Below are 21625 nucleotides of genomic sequence, written 5' to 3'. Positions count from 1 at the left end.
CACCTGGTTAGGACGGTGGACTGGAACAAGTGGATAATTGGAATGCCGTCCTCAAGAGCAGAGAGGATCTGAATCCACTGGTCTATGGTTAGTTGTCCAAACCCTAACTGTTACACCAGGGCAGAATTAGTGCTGCCAAAATGTAAAGCACAGTCTGGACCCCTGCGTGCTGTGGAGCACAGATGTTCAGCTCCATACAATATACTGGCTCTCTCAGGTCTAACCTTCTCTAGGAGGTACTGTGGGAAAATGCGTGCATTTGGATTAAGTTTCATTTGGAGAAACAGACTGCAGGGAGCAGACTGGATTTCATTTCATTAATGAAAACATGGTAGGACTGAAGAAACCAGAGCACCCAGAGGATACCTACACAAACAGAGGGAGAACATACAAGCTCTGCACAGATAGCACCCCAGGAATTGAACCCAGGACCTCAGCACTACAAGACAGCAATGCTGAACACTATGCCACCAAGCAGCCACCCATCTCATAAAACTACTAGATATCAACTTAAATCTAGTTAATCACACTCTTTCATTCCTTTGGGAAAGATCATGTGCTTCCATTTATTTCCTTTGAGACAGTTTTTTATGTTTACTTGTACAGCTACCTAGAAATAAATTACACTGCTTTATGGAATACATATTATATTGTATGACAATGTTATACCATGTCTTCACCACCCAATATACCTATTATCTTTAAAACAGATTGCAGGTTTAAAGCTCTTTAAATTCTTTGTGTTTGGGATTACACCTTTGTAAAAAGAGTCTGAAAGGGTGGGTATGAATCAGTGTTTATTGAGAAAAAACTGCTAAAAATACAGAAAAAAGTTTTTTTTTAACTTCAAACAGTGCAACATTTTCAAAACACACCGCCTTATTACTATTGTATGCACAAATCACAGATGATGCCCACCTCCTAACTTCGGAACTACAGCCAATAACATTTTTGTGGCCTAGGCTAGTCATAGTCTGCTGATTGACCCAACATATTGCTCCAAGTGTCCACTTACTCCCAGACTATTATTACATTCCTTTCAAGCACAGTGTTGCTTTAAAGAGTCGTGTCCATAAGGGCCTTAGCAGTTGGCAAAATCTGCATTAGCTGTAAGGTGCACTATGAGAGTTAAAAAAAAAATTCTGGCAAGGCAATGATAACACGTCCATTAACAAGAGTGCAACAATTACAGGCAGTCTTCCCTGTCTTTACACTGGTCTGTGCTACATTATGCATTAATTACATCACTAGCATTGTAAGTCAAGGTGAGCTTAGATCTGGAATTACGATCAGTTTAAGTGAAAAATAACCATATTGTGTGGATGTGATTAATTCTTCACCTCAATGCGATGCAACATTATCGACCATATCTCAGTTATGAAAAAAACAAGACAAAGTCTGTTCTCTGTTGAGCCCGATTCCTTTTTTAAAAAACATTATTTGCTTTTATTTAAAAATCTTGCGCACAAGTGTTTGATTTGCATTGTCGGGGGCCTGATATTTCCAGCTAGCCAATGAGCAAGAAACAAAACAGTCCGCTGCTTAAAACAGAAGAGCTACGCCGCCTAGTGGATGGCAAACTTCTTACTGAAACAACAGAAAACACCTGAAGTCTAAACGTTTGAGAGCTGAAAAACATGGAATATTCATCCATCCACCATTTTCTTACAGCTATATCCAATATAGGGTCACAGGGGAGCCGGAGCCTACCCAAGCAAGCAACCGGAAAAAGGCAGAATATACCCTGGACAGGATGCCAGTCCATCATAAGGCAGACACAAATACAAAAAGAGACACACACAAACACACTCACACCAGGCCCAATTTTCCCAGAAGCCAATTAAGCTACCAGTATGTCTTATGGACTCTGGGAGGAAACCGAAGCCCCTGGAGGAAACCCACAGAAACACACAGAGAACATACAAACTCCACACAGACAGCACCTCAGGAACTGAACACAGGGCCCCAGTTCTGCAAGGCAGCAGTGCTGATCTCTGAGCCACCATGCCACTCATAAAACATGGAAAATGACATGTATAAAAAACTCATATTACAATAGATATATGCATGTGCAATGCAATTCAATGCAAAAACACGCAATATTTGTGTTTAAACAAACAACATTAAGGAGATGCCCATAAAATAAGGGAACGTGACACTTCATAGTCAATGGAGATTGAATTTTAGAAAGTTTTCACCACGTACATGAACTAATGAGACAGAAGGGACGCTCCAGACAAATGCATATCTTAGTCCCACCCACAGCAAATTTCTGACCTGTGAAGATTTCCACTAGGTAGAAGAAAAGAGTTGAAGATTTTACTCCGCTTGTGTCTAAGTGAATTTATGCCTGAATTAGATTCATTAAAGATGCACAAACTAAACACTGTAAACGATTGTCTTTTCTGATAATGTAATGCATTTACCTTATTGGTACACAGACAATGACATCATTCACCCACTTGTTTTTATTTTGCGAAATCTGTATTTCACTTGTATGTCTAAATACAGTAATAAAAAGCCAGCAGTAACTTTTTTCTTCTCAGAAGTAACAGAACAGGTCAGTCACATGATATACATTTATTGAAGCATTTTAAACTTTCAAATAAACAAAAACATTAATAAAAATCCCCACCCATCCCTCAAAAAAATTGCATTTTGAAATATTTTGACTAAAGTGCAATTTTTATGCCTTCCTCTATAGGAAAGTAACTTCTTTAGATCAACTGTACTTGAACTCAGTCATTTATCTGAAAATAATATACATTTTGGCTTTGCAGTCTTCATCTGAAGAAGTAGTACCATTTTAACTTAACACTTTACAAGTTATGGGAAGTCAAACTACAAATAGTATGACCTACTGAATGACACTCAGTGCAGAAGGCAAAAAACGAGAATTTATTCGAGATTATCAGCAAGTCACGCATAATGACGATACACTAATTTATGTATTTCAACCATTTTTCATTTAGACGTTTTGCTGTGTTTTCTGTTGCAGAAATGAAAGTCATGTACTGCATGAAATTATTTATTCTAATTAAACATTAATTGGTTACACCAAAAAAGGTAGCTGAGCTATATCCTTATAGGGAAACACCATCAGGCAAAACATGTCTTGCAAATCATAATTTTGTTTCTCTTTTTTGCAACCTACTCCTGATTTGGAAAGTATCTGAGCATTTGCGCTTAAAGACATAATGTATTTCATTAAGGAGCTGACCTGCAACATGCAGGCCTTGCTAAATTTAAATATTGAAACTGTGCAGGATAATGTGAGCTTATTTAAATGTTTTTTTTAACTTCACCTACACAGAGTCTGAAACTGATGACTCTCTTAACAGTCAAGACCCTCACACGCATCCTAATTATAAAATGCACTTCATGATTCAAATGTGTATTGCAGCATGTGTAGATCAAGACGGTGTCTCTTTCCAGAAAACAGTTTAAAAAGATACAGGACCAGAGCAATCCATAATCGCAATAGCTGGGGTCCTTGCTTGCATGCTTTTAACTTAATTACAGGTTCACAGGCAAGCATTTGTTTAACTGAGCAAGAATTTGCTGATGCAATTCTGATCATCTCACACCTATGGTCAACACTTGTATAACTAGTGTAATAAACAAGAGGAAGACTTAAACATAAGGAAAAGAAAACTACATAAGAAGGAACTTTTAATTCCAGAACAAAGCTTGAATAAGGTTAACTTAATGTAATAACATTATATTATTACATTGTGTTAATGTAATCAGGGTAATAAGGTTAATATTTAGTGGGGAAAACAGTTGACAGTGGCAGTTCAGTTACTTTCCTTTTGTAAATGATTATATCAAAGGCTTATTTAGCTTCCTATATTAAGTGAAGATAAAAAGGGCATTTTGGCAGTAACTGAAAGCTACAATGGAATGACTTAGAAGCCAGACTGTTTTTAAAAGAACTGTCAATCATTCATACCACTAAAGGCCAATAATTTCTTCTAATCAACAAATATACCTTCACAAACCTCGCTGATACCCATTTTCAGCTGTGAATAACTGTTTTAACATTTTGTAAGATGATGAGTAAACCAGATTATTCTATTAAACTTTCTAGTGTCCATTAGATACACTCTGAAAGCCACAGCTGCTGACTGAGCGGTGCCATGTGATTGGCTGAGTGCCACAAAGGCAGGTTTGGGATTGGCTGGCCAAGGCTATCTCAGTGAAATAACAAAGTTTGAAGATTCTACAGGCTTGTAGTGATGTCACTGAATGTCAAAAGCTACACGTCCAATTAGCACTAACTTAACAGTCAGGCTTTGTGGAGCTTCTAGCAAACTCATCAAACAGACGAGTGGGTCAAAAGGAACTTTCCTAACCCATTCATGGCACACGGTACAGGTGTCCCTACTGTGAACTGAAGGGTAAAGAAACAACTATTTGAACAAGGTGGGTATAAAAGAAAACAAAAGTTAAAAACAAGTGACAAATGCTTGCACTGCATGTTTTGCAAGGGATTTACAATCTCATTAAGGGCAGCAGAGAATATATCTCCGTTTTGGTACTGAATGTTTGCATTTTAGTACTTTAATACAGAAATAAGTCTACAACAAGGAGAACATTTACTTTAAAATGCAATTAGTAGGACTGGATCTGATTTTATTTACATTATTTCGTTTTATTTATGGACTTTACTGTGCTTTTACAAATAAGAATTATGGTAAAGGAACTTTATAGACCCATGACTGTGACAGACACAAGCAATGCTGGTTTTCTTGTCCTTTAGAAGGTACAACAGCTATAAAAAACTCAACATCTTATTGCTGATTTGCCTGACATCTGCAATATGGTTGTACTTTTGGTAGAGGCTTCCACAGGACCCTTACTGCTAATGACATTTCAGAATGACTTTTGAGTAGATTCATGTAAACTGGGTCATATCCTCCACTCTGAAACGCTGACTCATTTCTGACAGTCTACAGGGGATGTAGACACAGAGTGTGAGCAGTGAGGAAGAGGAATGTCTATTCCACCTATTTGTCACACCTTCTTCAGACCCAGATAACCCAAATGGCTCATGGTGCTGAGCTACTGAACCAGGAAGACCGAGATAAACCTGGGCAACCCAGCTGGAACTACCAAGTACCTGCTCAGTAAAGACAAATGCTGTTCAGTTACTGTATGTGACCCTACCTTAAACTGATGTCCTTCCTTAATCAGGCCTGCTCACCATAACCGCTTAGGCTGAGACTTGGGCTACTGCTCATAAGCTAAGTGGTTCACATTACGTGTTATGAAGCCCAGAAGAGAAACTAATGATGCTTATTTAATACTTACATAAGTTAACAGAAGTTGCTGTAAAAACAGGAAACCCAAAAACATTCTAAAGAAGAAATCCCAGAGCTTTCTTACAATACTGCAAATATCCATATTTCTAAGTTTAGCACACTTAAATAAATGTATTTAAAGCTAGTTAGAAAAGACCCTGTTGCTCGTTACTACAGGTATTTGTAAAATACAGAAATACAGCAGTATAACACGGCTGCCACCTAGTGTCCAAGCCAGGTAATTACACATATAGAGTTCATTTCTGTTTAGGTTATTAAAGCTTCCCTTAGCAGAGCCAGTCATGTACACACCCTGTTTGACTGAGCAGTACAGTACTCACAGTTACATAAAATGGATAAACAACAATAATCACCCCAGTTGTTTTACGTTCCTGTTGTTAGTGCACCATTTGAAACTGAAAATGTTTTTAAAAATATATTTTATCTGATGCTTTGTAAAAAATACTATTGTAGCAAGTCAAACAGTTAACAGCAGTATGAAGAATAAATGCATTGCTATTATATTTGTTAACTATAAAATAAGAACGGTTCAACTCTTTAATCATATAGAAAATGCAGTTAAGTGCAAGTATTCACAAGAACCCTTATAAAAAGGGGAAAGCTAGAATTTATGTCTAGGGATATTTGCTTTCTTATGACTTTCTAGCATGTTGCCTCCCTCACTGCACTCATAACTGTGCCCTAACAGCAGAAGAAAGTGATATGGGTTAGAGTCTGATCAACCCACCTGTAGCATACTGCACTATCTCACTGTTCTCAGAAACCGCAGTTTGGTCCACTTGAAAACAATAAGAAAAAATGGTCTGAGAAAATAAATTAAAATACAGCAGAAGGAAACCTGTTCTGCACATGTGCACCTCTAGAACTGTACTGGGTCACTCTGGCTTATTTCAGCTGCTGTCACATGTGCACACGCTATACTGCATCTCAGGGTTCACGTACTACCCAGCCTGTGGAATTCACTATTAGATCCTCCTCATCTTGGACACGACAAAGAGGAAAAAGAACTGACTGGAATCGTTAAGCTCGGGGGGGGGCTGAGGAGGCAGGATGGCTGTCTGGCGAAGGTGCACAGTGTGGAATGCAGTGACGCGCCTTGCGGCAGGAGATAGCAGAGGGAGGTGCCCAGTGCAAAGGATGATGGTCTTGGAGAGGCGGCTGCGGCTGCGGCCGCTGGGCTGGTGCCTTCAGTTCTCAGAGAGCGAGAGCGCCAGGGCTGCCCGCAGGGCAGCCTCCTCGTCAATACTGTAATCCTGCAAACAAAGGGAAAGGTGCCATCAGCACACTGGGCACAGAGCCACGGCTTCCTCTGTTGTGTGAAGAGGACATGGCTCACTCCTCAATTCTCATAGATGCAAAACACGTACTCTAAATAAGAATCAGCCACAAATGTTTTTTTTAAAAAGCTTAACAATTTTTTTTCCCCTTAGGCTGCAGGTTTTTCTAGTCGAATTAATCATTTCAAGACAACACTGGAAAAGGTTAGCAATTTCAGTGTTTAGCTTTATCTGTTTTTTGGGGGGGGGTTATGCAGATATTTTAAAATGGGTGTTTCCTATGCTTTCAATTTTAACGTATGGTATCAAGTTTTTTTTAGCCACAATTCGAGAGCTTTTGGTGCTAACTGTTCTGACAGTATCCCAGGCTTTGTTTGATTTTTAGTTTGATTTTTTAGAGCCCTTTGTTTGACAGTTTGATTTTTAGAGCCCCATCATAATCCCTGCCCTTCATTCAGTTCCAATACATTTGTCAGAAACCGTACCTTACAACTACACTGCGCAAACAGATTACTGTGAACTCTGTAATATTAATAAATCAGAGTTCATGAATATGGGGAGAACAGCCACCTGTACTCATGGGTTGTAAAGTTATTGATTCTTGTAGCACAATGTTTATACTAGTGCCTGCTTTCCATTCCCATTTCTTTAAATGCTCTCCCAACAAAGCAATGCTTCTCTAGGCTCTCCTGTGCGTTTCAAGAACATTTTCCTTTCACAATTTGCATTCTAAAATCCAGACAGAATGTTGTTCATAAGACTGTAAATACAATACTTTCAGTCAGTGCTGCCTGGAGTGCTGCAGAATTTGTTCAACACATCAACATGTGGCAAAGCAGGAAGAGGGGAGAAAAGAATGGAATAAAGTGAACGTAAAGTGCATAACATTCCTGGTATTTTTATCAGATGAGCATCAATGTATATTTTTCAATTGAATGTACTTTTATAGTTTAAAAATGGAAACCAGAACATCTATATATTGTAAGTTTAATAATTGAAGCCTTCCTACTTTCTTACAAACAGAAAAGGCTGAGAGGTTTTAAAAGTTTAAGGGTTGAAAAGTATGTTTATTAGGACACGATGGGCTTGTGCAGCAGAGAAGAGAGAAATGAAAAGCCAGCACCCAGGCCTTCTCTTCCTCACCACGAATGTGTCATAGGAGAACTTGTGCCGATGCAGGAGGTGCTGCAGGAAATTGGCGCTTTTGTAGCTGGGATCTCCCCAAGGCATGGCTGAACAGACAGGACACACCTGGCGCAGGGCAGACACGTGTACATTGTCAAACACCGGGCAGGCACTGGGCTCCACACACCTCTGTCAGTCCCCAGCACTGCACAACTTTACTACACACGTAAAAGACAAATCAATACACCTGGAAAAGACTTCAACAAAAGTCATTCTTGCATTAACAAGACGGATTCCAAAACGTCTTGCTTTGCTACAGTCTTTTTCTTTTAATTTTTCCACCTTTAGATAAAATCAGGCACAAATTCCAAAATCAAGTCATGCTCCAAAAAAAAACATGTTTTGCATCTCAACAACTACTGTATGCGGTGTCTTCACACATTTGCACCTTTAAACAATTAGGTTCAGTAAACTGAGCGAGTTGCAAAAATCAAACTGCACTGTGGATACCCTCCCAGGCATGGGACTGTGGTCATGCCTCAAGGACTCACCACTTTGTTGGGGTCATTGCGGTGGTTCTCCATGCAGTGTTTCACCAGCTCCTGTTGGTCTAAGTTTCTGGCCCCACAGAATGGACACACGAAAGTGGAGCGGTTTGGAATATTGCTGAGAATGAGACAGAAAAGCTCTAACCAGGTAACAACACAACGCTCAAAAAAAAGCAAAATGAGGAAAAGCCTGATGAGTAGCCATCATCGAAAGCAATGGAAACAAGTGACCTTATATTACCTTAGATAGTCACGTCTGTAATCCTGTCTTGTGGGGATTTGCCATTGACTCCAGCTTTTACCACTCCATGCTCTACCAAAATGAAACTCCATATGGGGTGAAATTGGACACTTAGAGATTTTAAATATATTTGGTCTAAAAAAGTTATTTACACTGTGGGTACATCCCTACATTTGATTGCCAGGCGCTACGATCTGTTTTTCCTTCATTTAAGAATCACACATTTAATTGTTTTTGTTATGCCCGCATAGTATTTTGCTTTATATGTCGTGGTTCATGGCTAAGGACCCTGTGACCGCACACGGGAGAGGACGACAGAGTGTGCATACTCCGCCCCGCTCACCTTCCTGCCACTACAGGCACCACAAACCTGCAATTACCCAGCAGGCTGCAGGGGCCGCTATGTCTGCCAAGTTCAGAGAAAGTCTTGGCCGACTATTTCCAGCCCGCTCTAGCAAACGGTTAACAAGAAGCACTTTTCCTCGGGGAATCCCGGTCACAGTCTGCTAGTGACGTGACCCGTGCTGCCCTTGATCACTGAGCTCCACCAGCGCCAATCTTTGAGGGAACATTTTCTTAAATATCATCTCCCTGATAGCAATACAAGCCCAAATAATCAAAAACTCTTTGTAAAATTCTGAGAAAACTGGAACCAATGAACAAAAGATTTTTGCCCAGGGCCTAGAATGTGACTGGCCAGATCTGTCTGGCCTGAGCCTGTTTCAGTAAACTGCAAATGTGTGTTTTCTCTTTCCAAGAACATGATCTGTGTAGGAAAGATACTTGTGCAGGCTGCGCAGCCACATGTCTCTGCTGTAAAACATCAATGAGGATATTTTAAAGAATGAAGCACAAACCATGCATTTCCTACAGTAGGGAACTTGATATCCCCCTCCTCATTCTTTTCCTTGTTCCAGACTGCAGCACAGTGATAATGGCTTTGTGTTAACAGGCTGCTCAAGGCTCTGTCGGCAGGAACAAGCTAACTGTCTAATTAAACACACATTTGATGACAGCGCTGCAGGAGCTACTGAACTTCCCTTCTCATTCTCAGTCTCAATAAAGTATGAACAGAATATCACATTGCTTAACTGTGTCTTGAGTCTGTTCTTTTTCAGCACGTTTCAACAGATGCTGAAAGAAGCTTTGGAGAAAAGAATTATAAATATTCATTATGCCAAATCCGTTAATTGTTATAAAAAATTCTGTCACCAACACATTAAGAAACTACTGCAAAATGCTTCACGGCAGACAATGACACAATGCATTAAAGACCTTTGAGATGTAATTCTTAGAGCGCACTGAATTCTGACAACCCTTCATTTGCTAATTCGCCTGTGCTCTCTCCATCAGCAAAGACAGGCCAAATTGGCTGTCAAGGCTAGTTTGCACTATCCACATATCATCACAAGAGAATGCATTTCCATTTCACTGGAGGACTGTAATAGTCTCCTTGAAATAATAATTAACAGTGGAAATTAAAAAAATCTATTGTGAAGACAGACAAGGAATTTCACATGGCAAAATTCCATTCGTGTCAGCCTTGGGCAGGAATATGTTACATATTATTTCAATACATGAGTTTGTGTTAAATGAATTTGCATTTGCACAGTGTGTTTTTTTTTCAGGATGTTGCTACAAAGAACTTGGGTGCTAACTAAAATGTGTGTGGATGAAAGTTAAGAGAATCTCAATTTTCCCATTTTATTTTGAGAAATAATTGAAAGCAATTTGTAAATTGCCAATTTTGTGCTTATCCCTCATGTCATAATTGTGCATGGCAACAACAGTGATCTTGACACTTGTAATGAAAAGACATCTGTATTCAGTTTTCCCATCCACTGTTTTTCTCAATATTTTCTGTACTTTATCATTTCTTTGAAACAACTACTTAAATACATTTTAATGTCCTCTCCTCTCTAACTCATGGATCTACAGTGCCATGGAAAAGTATTCATACCATGCCAATAATATCATATTCTGATGAATTTCAAGTAATGTATATTCTTTTTTCAAATGAACTGTTTTCATGCAAAACCGTAAGGTGATGTATTTGTAGTATAACTCAATCTAAACACTGTGAACAGAGGGTTGAATGTCAGAAAAAACTGCAGGGACATCCCCTGCATCCTGATTGCATACATATTCAGCCCCCTAAGTTAGTACATGGTGCAATTATCTATGGCACCAATTAATGTATATATTTTTAGATCTGTACTAGCTTTGTAGAGTCAGATGTTAAAATTGTGTCCAGTCTTTATGACTTTATGACAGTTTCAGATTGTTTGGTGACTCAAGTTTTCCTCTAGATTTTGTCTGTACTTTGCACTATCGCTCAGTGAGATTATCACAAGTAATGAAAACACAACTCTACCAGAAAACCACTTACCTAGGAATGGGTTGTGAGGTGGGTACAACAGGTACAAATCTGGGGCAGTTTGCCATCTGTTCTTGAACCTTGGTGCATGAGGAAACGTGAGACCTCATTTTCACCAGAGTAACCTAGAGCCAATGTTCAACAGAGACATGTCAGGACGGGACAGCAGTGTACCCCTGGTTTATCATCAATCACACAAACACTTCAGGAGAAAGTAAACTCGGGTGATAAGAGTGCAAATGTGCACAATTATGGACGTTTTGTTCAGAAAAAGAGAAAGACTGTACTGGGATGTTTGACGTGATTCAATGGGCTTGCTATGTGGAGTGCCAGGACACTGTCGACACTAAGAAGGCCAGGATGAAAGAGAGCAGCAACAAAGAGCTCTCAAAACTCCATCATCAAGCATCTCTGATGTCACACAATTTACATGTTTTTGGCCATAGAAAAAATAACATCTATATTTTACTTAAGGATCCACTTTCTGTTATACTTGAGTATTGGGACCTCTTCAGTGTAAATAATAAAAGGATTCTTGTTTTACATGTGCAGTACAGCATTCTGGTGTGAGCTGCTGTGCTGGGGTGGAGTGTGTGATACATCTCCTGCATCTCTGTTTGTTACCTTTTTACTGCAACCCCGGCAGGGAGCCTTGTACGAAGACAGCTGCTTCTCCACATTGGAGGACTTGTCCACCTTCTTTGGGTCAAAAGGCATCCGGCACAGTGGGCACAATGGAGAGGGCACCTGGAGGCAGGGCTGCAGACACTCCCCGCAGAATCTGACACCAATGACAAATCCCCCATCAGTTACTCAGATGCACAAAGTGTGCTGCATGTCATGTACACTTAATTAATGCCTAAAAGGCCACCGTGCTACATAACAAGAAATCATGAGTGACAGAAATGGTGAGAGTCTATATGTCTGTAAACTAGTAAAGTCTTGGTACAAGCTGTTCAGTGTTTCAAAAGAAAGTTAAAATGTAAGATGACTCGTTTCATACAAAAATATATTTCTTGGCTCAAGTGGTCTCTTTTTTTTTTCTTTTTCAAAGTTCGAAGTATTTAGCTTTTAAAATAAGAACATCCTCTGGAAATGTTCCCCATAAAAAGAAACTCCAGGGTTGAAAAAGAAGTGAGTGATATTCAGGAACGTCTCTCAACCACACAGTTTAAGCTCTTTTTCATTCCTGTTGTAGGAACACACAGAAAACATCTGAAATAAGGCCCCCACAAGAGTATTTTTAGATATGACAGCTATGGATTCTCTTTCATCTAAGTCTTTTGATAATTACTACAACTAACACAGGTTATGAGAGGCACAAATAAGCATACCTGGATGCCTCCGGGCTAGCTGTCACAAATCACTGTTGTGATGTGAGCATGCACTGCAGCTCTGAACTCTGGCCTTGCTGTGTTAGTAATTCCTGCATTTCCACAATCTGGCTCGCTCTTGGTTAGGTGTTCAAGTAAGAGGCGGTATAAGGAATAATAAATAACAAGGATCTAAAATCAGAGAGGTGTCCTTGGTCTGTCAAAGATACCCAAGATGCCCAAGCACTGGTAAGACTTATGATCACAGGTTCAAGACCAGGTCATGTCACAAGTTGACTGTGACTGGGATTGGCCAAGCAGTGTGATTTAATGCTGCACAGGGGAGGTAGGGATTAGCTGGATTTTCTTTGCTTTCAGCTAAGACTCCTGGAGCCTCCCTGGCACTTGGGGGCACCCAGTCCCTTCAGGAGGGATGTGCCTCTACTCCAGTCAGTGCTGCGCACCAAGGGCTAGGGTGCCCAAAACGTGTTAAAAGACATGTGGCTCACAGGTGGCCAGGACAGTGAAGAATGTGTACACTAGCTCATTCTCCCGCAGCAGGGGATTGGGACGAGACGTGAAAAACAATTCCAAAATGGGTGCATATGTAACCAAAATAACAGCTGATTGCAAATTGATTAAAAAAAATCAAAGAGAAGGAAAGCATGACCTACATATTTAAGTGAGGACAGGCAGAAAAGAAGCACTGATCCATACCTTAATGTAGAGGATCTGCATAATATAAAATCAATCAATTACCTCAAACGAATGCACAGGTGTGTCACCTCAGCTTTAGAGTACAGTGGGACACAAACTACCTTACATACTGCAAACAGTTTGAATACAGTTTCCCCATTTGAATACACCAAGATTGGAGTTTGACATTTACACATGTGCTTTGTGACCCTGTGAAAGCATGAACAGCACAATATTCAATTTGTTTTTTGGTACAATACAAAAAAAAACTAAAAACACACAGACAGCAGACAGTGTAATGAAAATGCAGTTTTATACTACGTGTGTTCTGTGAGCTTCAAAACATTCACACCAGCTCTGCACTGCACTCCTCGCCTCTAAAGCACTTTTTGGTATGCAGGACACAGAGCCTGTCCATTAGCTTGAAGGAGCTGAAACGCCTTCTTGTTGCATACTAAGCAGCCACCAGTCACTGATCCCAACATGACTCAGCACTGAAAGTTACCACAGAACAAGACAAAAGCTAGGAAAGACGAATGAGAAAAACAAGTGAATCATTAGCTTGATCTATGTGAATGTATATTAACTGACAGATGCATACGCTAAGCAAGGCAGGAGTCTATGACCAGTATAAAACTGTACAAAAAATGAATGAGAAGTTGGGTTATATTGGGATTGTAAACCACATCCACCGGTGACTAGAACTGAGTTCATTATTATAGGGACCTACACCAGATCCTCCTACTTGTGTATGTTGCCATGAACGACTGATAGACATTAAACCCCTCTGCTTAGTCTGGGAAAGGGAGGAAGTGTGCTGAGGCTGGATCAATCCTGTTGTTTTAAACCTTCCCAACCCAAATATGGTCGGATTCCCCTTTTTACTAAAGCTCTAAATTAACCGGCTGATCCTGTTTGGCCAGGGACACATATCAGACTCACAAGTGTGCTACAGTGTGCTGACACAACAGCAGTGGTAAAGTTAATTATCTTAAACATTGCTGTATTTCAGTTTTTCCCCCCAGAGTGTCCCTTTCAATTCACACATTGTCTCACCACGAGACTTTACTGGTGTAGTAGATGACCCCTGTTGTAAGTTGAACACTTTTGCAGAGGGAAATCCGATGATTTTTCCAATAACCTCATGGAAATTATACAATCTTTTCTTTTGGTGTCTATGTGTTCCTACGTCTCCATCTAGTGGCCTCACCCAGTCTTAACACACCAGGTGCCGCTACTCTGTTACTCCACATGAAAATGAACAGGTGTGAACCAATAAATTAATAAAATACTCCTCTGCACCTTTCCAGCTCCTGTCTGTGGCATGAGAAGGGATGGTAGTGGAGGGTGCTATGTAATATCCTGGAGTCGTTCTTGGTGCTCTTTCTTTGAACACAAGCTAATGACGCCCTCCAGGAACAGCACGTCCACAGGAATTCCCATCAGGCAGGAGGCGCTGGGAAGGGCATGCCTCACAGCCGCTGCCCGCTCTGCTGGAACATCTACGCACAGGTGCTGAGCTGCAGTCAAAGCCCATGAACCAGAGCAGACTCGTGGGGCTCCACTTCACTCCACTCCCCTGGTGAGCCTCAGTCACAAGGCATTTTCCTAGAGCGGACACTCCAAGATTTTCTCCGATTTTCTGGATTACATCTGCAAACAGCAGCTAGTTAAATCTTACCAAAATCCTTTAGTTTTACTGTGAACACAGTAGCTTTGACAACTTACTAACTTGTTATGGTTCAGTACCGTGGTATGGATTATTTCCTGCTTCTTCTGAACACACTCTAGAAAATTTTTTTTTGGAGCCAGTAACACCTGGAATAAGAAAACCCACTTCATCTAATTCATTCACTGATATACAAAGAATTGTGAAGAAGTAAGAAAATGTAAGAAAATCTACCATTTAAATTCTGATAGCCTATCATCCAATCTTAAGTGTCTATATTTGACCAAAAAAAAGGTCTGTATTTGAAATATATTGAAAGAAATTATTTTGAACTGTTTAGAATTCCTTCAAGATAGAAGTTCAATTTCTTTTTCTATTTTATATTGTAGAATCTCCACTTCCTCATTTTGGGATCGGTGTGATACCTAAAATAATTTGTGCACAAAGGCACAGCAGGAGATGAAGACTGCTCTGTGCAAAGCAAAGCACTGCAGAAAATAAAGGCATAATAAAATAGCACAGTAAAAGCTGTCATTTGTTACAACAAAGAAATGCACTTTAAACCAACATATTAGATTTTGGGAACCGCTGGACAATATAAAGCTTTCTTACATATTCTGAAAAAAGCTCATGGATGTCTGAGAGATACTAAATTCCTTGTTTTTTTTTAATCTCTTGTTTGTGATCAAAGTGCCTTAGACAGCATGTGATGGTACATAATTACAAGTGGTAGCCTGGGAATTGTTAATGTATTTTTCAACTTTCTTCATCTGCCCAAACAATTACTGTCTTTGTACAAGGTGGAGAGGAAAGATGTGTGTGGAGGGTTTCAACAGCCACTCTTACACAGACGACTCCACTGCATCAAGTTCTGACACATTCTCATTCTCACAACTCACGAGGGGTTAAAAAGCAAGCCAACAACAAGATACTTAATGAATCTGGGGCAGGCTTGGTACTACTGGAGAGAAGTCAGCAGAATGAAACCAACATCAAGCTGAGATAAAAGTCCATATACACAGATGCACTGCCATGTAAATGAGTGCACTTAGGAAAACAAATCATTTACACCACTGAGTAAAATCGCTGTAGTTTTATTAAAGCTTGTTAGTGATTTACAACAAGCACTGTATCAGTGACCATCTGCATACCATTATTAAGTGTAATTATTTATCTAGTACTTACAGTGCAAAATCATTCATCCTCTTGCAAAACTTCTACATTTTGTTACTGTCTGATCTTATAATCATGGCACTTTAATGTATTTTTTATATATAATCTACATAATGTACTCCAAACTGAAAAAAATAGAAAATACTTACAGTATGTACTGTATATATATTTTACATTTAAAGAAAATAAAAATACTTCTCAGTTATTTAACCCCTTTGCTACAACAGCCCTATGTCAGTTCAAGTGGAAAGGTTTTGACTGAAACTTCAAAAAATTAATGTAACAACCTCTGTGGTTAAAGCACAAATTTCGGTCTCTGTAGGTTTCCACAGACAGATAATCGATTTCAAGCCACAACACACAGAGTGATGCACCAAATTGACCATGAAGACCAATGAGCTTTTGAAACTTGTTAGGGATGAAGTGGTAGGGACACATATAATGAGCATATAATTTTTTTCCCTTTGAGAATGGTAAAGTCAATCATTAAGAAGTGATATATGTGCCATTTCATCCTGACAGTACCTAGATCAGGCTGCTCTTCTTACCTGAGTAGCAAGCAACAGGAACCAGGTTAGGCCACTATGAAGCCAACATTTAAAAAGACACATATAGAAAACAGACTTATAAGGGTAAATGGCAAGAAAGACATCTTTACTGAAAAAGACTCATCTCAAAACCTGTACAAGACATACAGCACACAGTCAGCAGGAAGCTGAAGCAGGGACTGACAAATGAGATGCATCTGGAACTGAGTTTGCTTGGTATTCTGCTGGAGACTGAGCGAAGTACAGGTGAACAGTACTAGAGGAAAACCTGCATGAGTCACCCAAGAATCTAACAGTGGGTAAAAAACACATTTTTGCAAACAATGATTTGAAGGCCAAAACCCCGCTTGAGTGGTTTGACAAGAAGTGAGTTTATATTCTTGAGTGGCCCATTCAAAATACTGAATTGTATCCAATTGCAAACTAATGTCAATCATCAATCATTCCCAACAAACAGAAAACATAATAATGGTTATGTTCTCAGTGTTTTCTATTTTGTATTTATATTTTATGTTTCTGACACCTGTTTGCAAAACCCTGACTATGTCTACATTAAACATCACCTGCCACTTTTTGTCCCGTCTTTAATTTTATCTAAACCTTTTGCATATCATTTGCAATTTCTACAGAGCCTGGTAATCACCATTTATCACCTCAAATCTCAACTAGTTTCCTATGTACTGTATACCAGAGTCTAAATCTTTGACATAAATGAAAAAGAGCAGTGCTCCTAATTCAGATTTCATTGGTACTCCAATAATTACACCACCCGATTTCAGCATTCATCCCTTACCTGTACTGTTTTCAATTAACCAATGATCAATCCACACACATTTTCTTCATTGTCTATTCCTTGTAATATGAGAAGTAGTCTTTTAAGAAAAAACCTTCAGAAAATCTAAATACTCCATATAATATTGTGTATATCCACTCCTGCTGTTGCTTGTGCAAAAACCTCTCATATGATGGTTAAGCTCAATCCATGTTGACAGGGGAGCCTATTTCTTAAGATCTTGTTAATACAAGCAATCTTCTAATTTAGATCTAATACGGTTTTCACAACCTTCCATATAAAAGAGGTCAGACTTATTTAATCTACGTGTCAGATCTGGAGAGCTATTGTCAGGAAGAATGTACACAAATTGTAAGAATGCACTTTGCAAACTTTGACAGTGACACCTCCAACAAGACTGAGAGCAGTAATTGTGTTGATCTAGGGGACTGAACACTTTTACAATCAGTACGTTTCGCTTTGTAATACTTCTGTGCATGTCTTGCTGACATTCCACCTCCTTCACATATACAGTAACAGCATTCAACTGGATTATTGATACTTTTGAATAAACACAAACATAATGAACAACACTCATTATTGCAATTGCTTGTAATTCAGCAAAATGTGATATTATTGATATTGGGTGAATACTTCTGCAAGGGAATGTAAATCATAATTATCTATCAACTGCTAAAATAACTGGACTTATTAGAGGATCAAACTCATAGAGGGCTACAAGATCATAACTCAAACCCAGTTTACTTATGTGGAATACCACAAAAAATTAATGAAAACAGAAAAGTGTTGTCAACTACATTTCATTAAAACAATACCAACAATGCCTGCTTTCATAAGAATTATTTTTATTCAACTTCATTCAACTTTTTATTCAACTAGTTTGTTGGGTTTGGGTTCAATGAATAACAACAATTTACACCTTTTCATCTGGAGAAATGACATTGAATCCAAATTCAGAACCAGCCTAACCTTTGAGTCTCTAAGGTCAAAGCCAGACCTGCCGGTGAATTGAAGTGTCACTGTTTTAATTTAACAACTCCAAAAAAAAAACCTGCAGTGAGAGATTCCATAAAATTAAATGACACACAGCACAGCATGTTCCTAATATGAAGCTGCCCACACAATGTTCAACTGAGCATGAAATGCCCTAATTTCATTAATTCAAAATTATGTCTCTCAAAATGAAAAAAACAAAACAAAATCCAACTATGACAGAGCAGCTCAAACTAACTCATATTAAAAACACAAGCCAAAGAAAGGGGTGGATAACAGATCAATAGGGCCTATTTTTCTAAGCGTGGGGAGCTTTAAATCTGGGTTTCAGCTTTACAGATGAACTGCACTGTTCTTCCACTGAACCTGATCATGGACTTCTCCCCATGAATCAACTAGGACCTTGCCTTCTCCACACCAATGACCTTACTCACCCTTTCGAACAGCTAATCACTGTCCACCTTGTCAGCGACCTCTCAACTCGTGCTGTCAAACGAAAGCATGCCACCTGAACCCTTGACATTTTGTATCCTTGCAGAAAAATGAAAGAAGAACACAGGGAAGAACAAAATACTTTTTCATTTTCTTTTATTTCTAATTCAAAATCCAGCAAATGGTCTTGAAGTGATGGCGCGACGCGATACAGAAAGGTCACAGTAACATCCCAGCATCTTAATAATCTCACAAATTCCAAGGTAAACTCATTTTCACAGTTCAAACTAATGGGCGCTGATGTATGCAGACACAAAACAAAGTGTGACTCAGAACAGTGCATCACACCTCGTAATGTTACACTGAAGTGCATTTCACTCATATCAGAAATTCTGTATTTATGAAGCCTAGTGCGGCAGACAGGAGTGCTGTAAAATCATCTATCATTTATATATACTCATGCAAAAAATACATAAGGACATAGATGGGCCATTTGGCCCAACTAATCTGTTTTCTTACCACCATTTTTTTTAAAGAAGCCCAAGTACAGGCTTAAGCAACATGATTGTTCCTGACCCCTAAAAATCTTTGCATAAAAGTACCTTCTATTCTCAGTTTTAAATGCAGTTCTCTGTAATGTCCCTTTCTAGCACATTATAAAATGTCATATTTTAACTTTTAACTATACATTTAACATTATGTTTGCTTTTCTGTTGCTTTCCCAGAGTGTCTTAAAGATGTAAATGGATTTTTAACAAATATCAGTCTCTTCCATCAGTATCTTTTTGAATGGTTAGTGTATCCCACCTACACATGACTGGTCTTCTCTAGCCTTATTGGACAGCAACAATGTCTTCTTTTGGTTCACTTTTTCAAGATCTTTTTTAATTCTTTTTGGGCTTTGTCGCTCTTTTTTATGAATCTCTGCAACATTACTATTGTTCCTGTCAGTGGGTATTACCCTGGTCATGAGTGACAGTGGCAAAAATTTTAACAGTCTATAAATAACCTCAGAAACTCTGCTATACCTCTGCTTGTGTATGTTGATAATATTTAAAGCAGACCTTTGTCTTTAGTCAGTTTGAGAAAGTCAGTTTCTTCCTTATAGACGTCTTGAACTGATACCATCCTGAGCTAGTGATTACTCAGGCCGCAACTCCAACATTAGTTGGAAGCTTCCTTTTATTAGCTCACCCGAAAGACATGTACAAGGTTATTGCAGCATCCTGACACTCCCCGCTAAAAAGATGCCAAGTGTAATACTCCCCCTATCAGAGTCTTCAATCAATGCAACAGAATTTACTATGCATGAGGCACCATGCTCTCTACACAGGTAATCCAATACAATTCCAGAAGCACCACTGCCAAGAAAGCTTAATCCAACAGGATTGGTACAAGATCCTCCGTTACAAATCTCATCTGCATAATGTGCCATCTGAATAACGGCAGGGTGCGATTTACAATCCATAATCCAGCTCAACACAGAAAACACTGTTTGTTCTCAAGCACGTGACGCCTGGCCTTAAACTATCAGCAGAGAGACTGTTCAACGAAAATCCAAATCATGCGGCTGGATCGCAGTGCTCTGTATGCTCATAAAGCACGGTCTGCGACTGCTGGAAAAAAAAACAATGAAGCTGTCACAGGGAACTCAGCACAGCCTAAATGTACCAAATTCAAAAACCAGGTTCTGAATTAACGGTGTTGGCAGAACAAAACAGGTGAGCTAACCAATAATTGTCACGCCCTGACACACAGGTTTTTTCAATCGGTCTCCTGTTCTATCTACAAGGTTGAGAAATTTTGTTTTCCTGAAAAAATGAGCCAAGACATGCTTTGTTCAGTCACACCCTACTTTAAAGGTTCAGTATTTTTTTTTTTAACGAATATGATCTTGAATGCACGATAGTTTGCTGTCGAGATCTGGAAAAAAAGCCGTTGGCTCAGTATCTTGCCTTGGGTTTATGTAAGTTACCTGCTGAGAAACATTTTTAGAAATATGAACCTTGTTTAAGATATTCAAAGGTTAAATTAACATGTCAGTGGTAAAACCACTTTAAATGTTAAAAATATACATTAAAAAGATTTTATGTTTAAGAAAATGGTAAATAGCATTACATCTTTAATCAGCAGTGGCAAAAGACAATCCCACCAAATACTTTAGGAAATGAAGATAAAAGCAAGTAATGATATAACTGCCATTCCTTCACCTCTTCTCTCCACCACCTCCAAACACACACATACCTTTACAGACACCATCTACATTTGCCCCCAAAAGCTCAGATTAAAAAAAATAGCACTTGATCTCAGAGTGACAAATACATTCATACACGTCTCAAACACAACTTCCTCGAGATGAGATTTACCACCCTGTCAAGAAGCTGCAAGCTCTGTGAGTACAGTGCAGCTGAAATCAAGGCTCATTCTTTCCGACACGTGTGTGTTGCAGAGGGCTTTGAGAAGTCAGTCAGAACTGGCAGCTGTAAACTTATGAAAAGGTAAGGTCTCAGACTGCACTTTAAACATTAGGTCACATTAGGTGGAAAACTCTACCAGGAAGAAACCAATGTGTCCTTAAATAATTAACAGTGTATTTTGCTTATCCTGCTGTTTCACCAAACTTTGAGTGTCATGTCCATTCCTTTATTTATGGTACAGGACATGAAGCCATCTGCGGTCTCTTCTATTGCTCAGGGACAGAGAGAGAAGCAAGTTACGTAATCGAATCATCTCATCTCTGGTTTCTTCTTGTTTTTTGTTTCCTTTTTCCCCCATTATTGTAACCTGAAATTTGCTAGGCATCACCGTTTATTAATCCAAAGGACACTTGCATTTCGCTCATCGAAATGATCAAAACCAAATGAATCAGACTATATTGTACAGTGTAATGTGCATATTGCATGCTTTGGCCATACCGACATAAGACTGTGTTTGTTGAGATAACCGATATCCAAGTTCTCTGTAGAAAAGTTTCACTACTTTGAGATGCACACTATTTTCTAAGCAAAGTTCATAGCTTTGAGAAAGTATGAGAAGTGTGATCATGTTAAAATCCCCAGAGGAAGACTAGAACTGGCTGCTGTTTATTCCATTTTAAATGTGGAAAACAGGACTGC

The 21625-nt window shown here is 39.1% G+C and overlaps 1 protein-coding gene across 2 annotated transcripts in view; it reads right to left on the bottom strand.

The window, feature by feature from the left end:
* Window positions 1-780: 780 nt before the first annotated feature.
* Window positions 781-21625, bottom strand: part of rnf166 (ring finger protein 166) — a 26208-nt gene continuing 5363 nt past the window's right edge. The window contains exons 2-7 of one of the 2 annotated variants that reach the window (XM_088939043.1): window positions 11517-11673; window positions 10905-11017; window positions 8516-8587; window positions 8278-8392; window positions 7745-7852; window positions 781-6577 (exon numbers count right to left, since the gene is read on the bottom strand). In XM_088939043.1, the coding sequence (XP_088795169.1) occupies window positions 6512-6577; window positions 7745-7852; window positions 8278-8392; window positions 8516-8587; window positions 10905-11017; window positions 11517-11673 (631 nt within the window). In that variant the 3' untranslated portion in view covers window positions 781-6511. The remainder of the gene's footprint in view (window positions 6578-7744; window positions 7853-8277; window positions 8393-8515; window positions 8588-10904; window positions 11018-11516; window positions 11674-21625) is intronic. The other variant, XM_088939044.1, reaches the window with a different exon arrangement.

This window comes from Atractosteus spatula, chromosome 21 (genome assembly GCF_055471065.1).
Source record: "Atractosteus spatula isolate fAtrSpa1 chromosome 21, fAtrSpa1.hap1, whole genome shotgun sequence".
In the NCBI taxonomy this organism is placed as follows: Eukaryota; Metazoa; Chordata; class Actinopteri; order Semionotiformes; family Lepisosteidae; genus Atractosteus; species Atractosteus spatula.
Note: the sequence above shows the minus strand (reverse complement) of the source record. Positions and strands in the feature narration are given on the sequence as shown.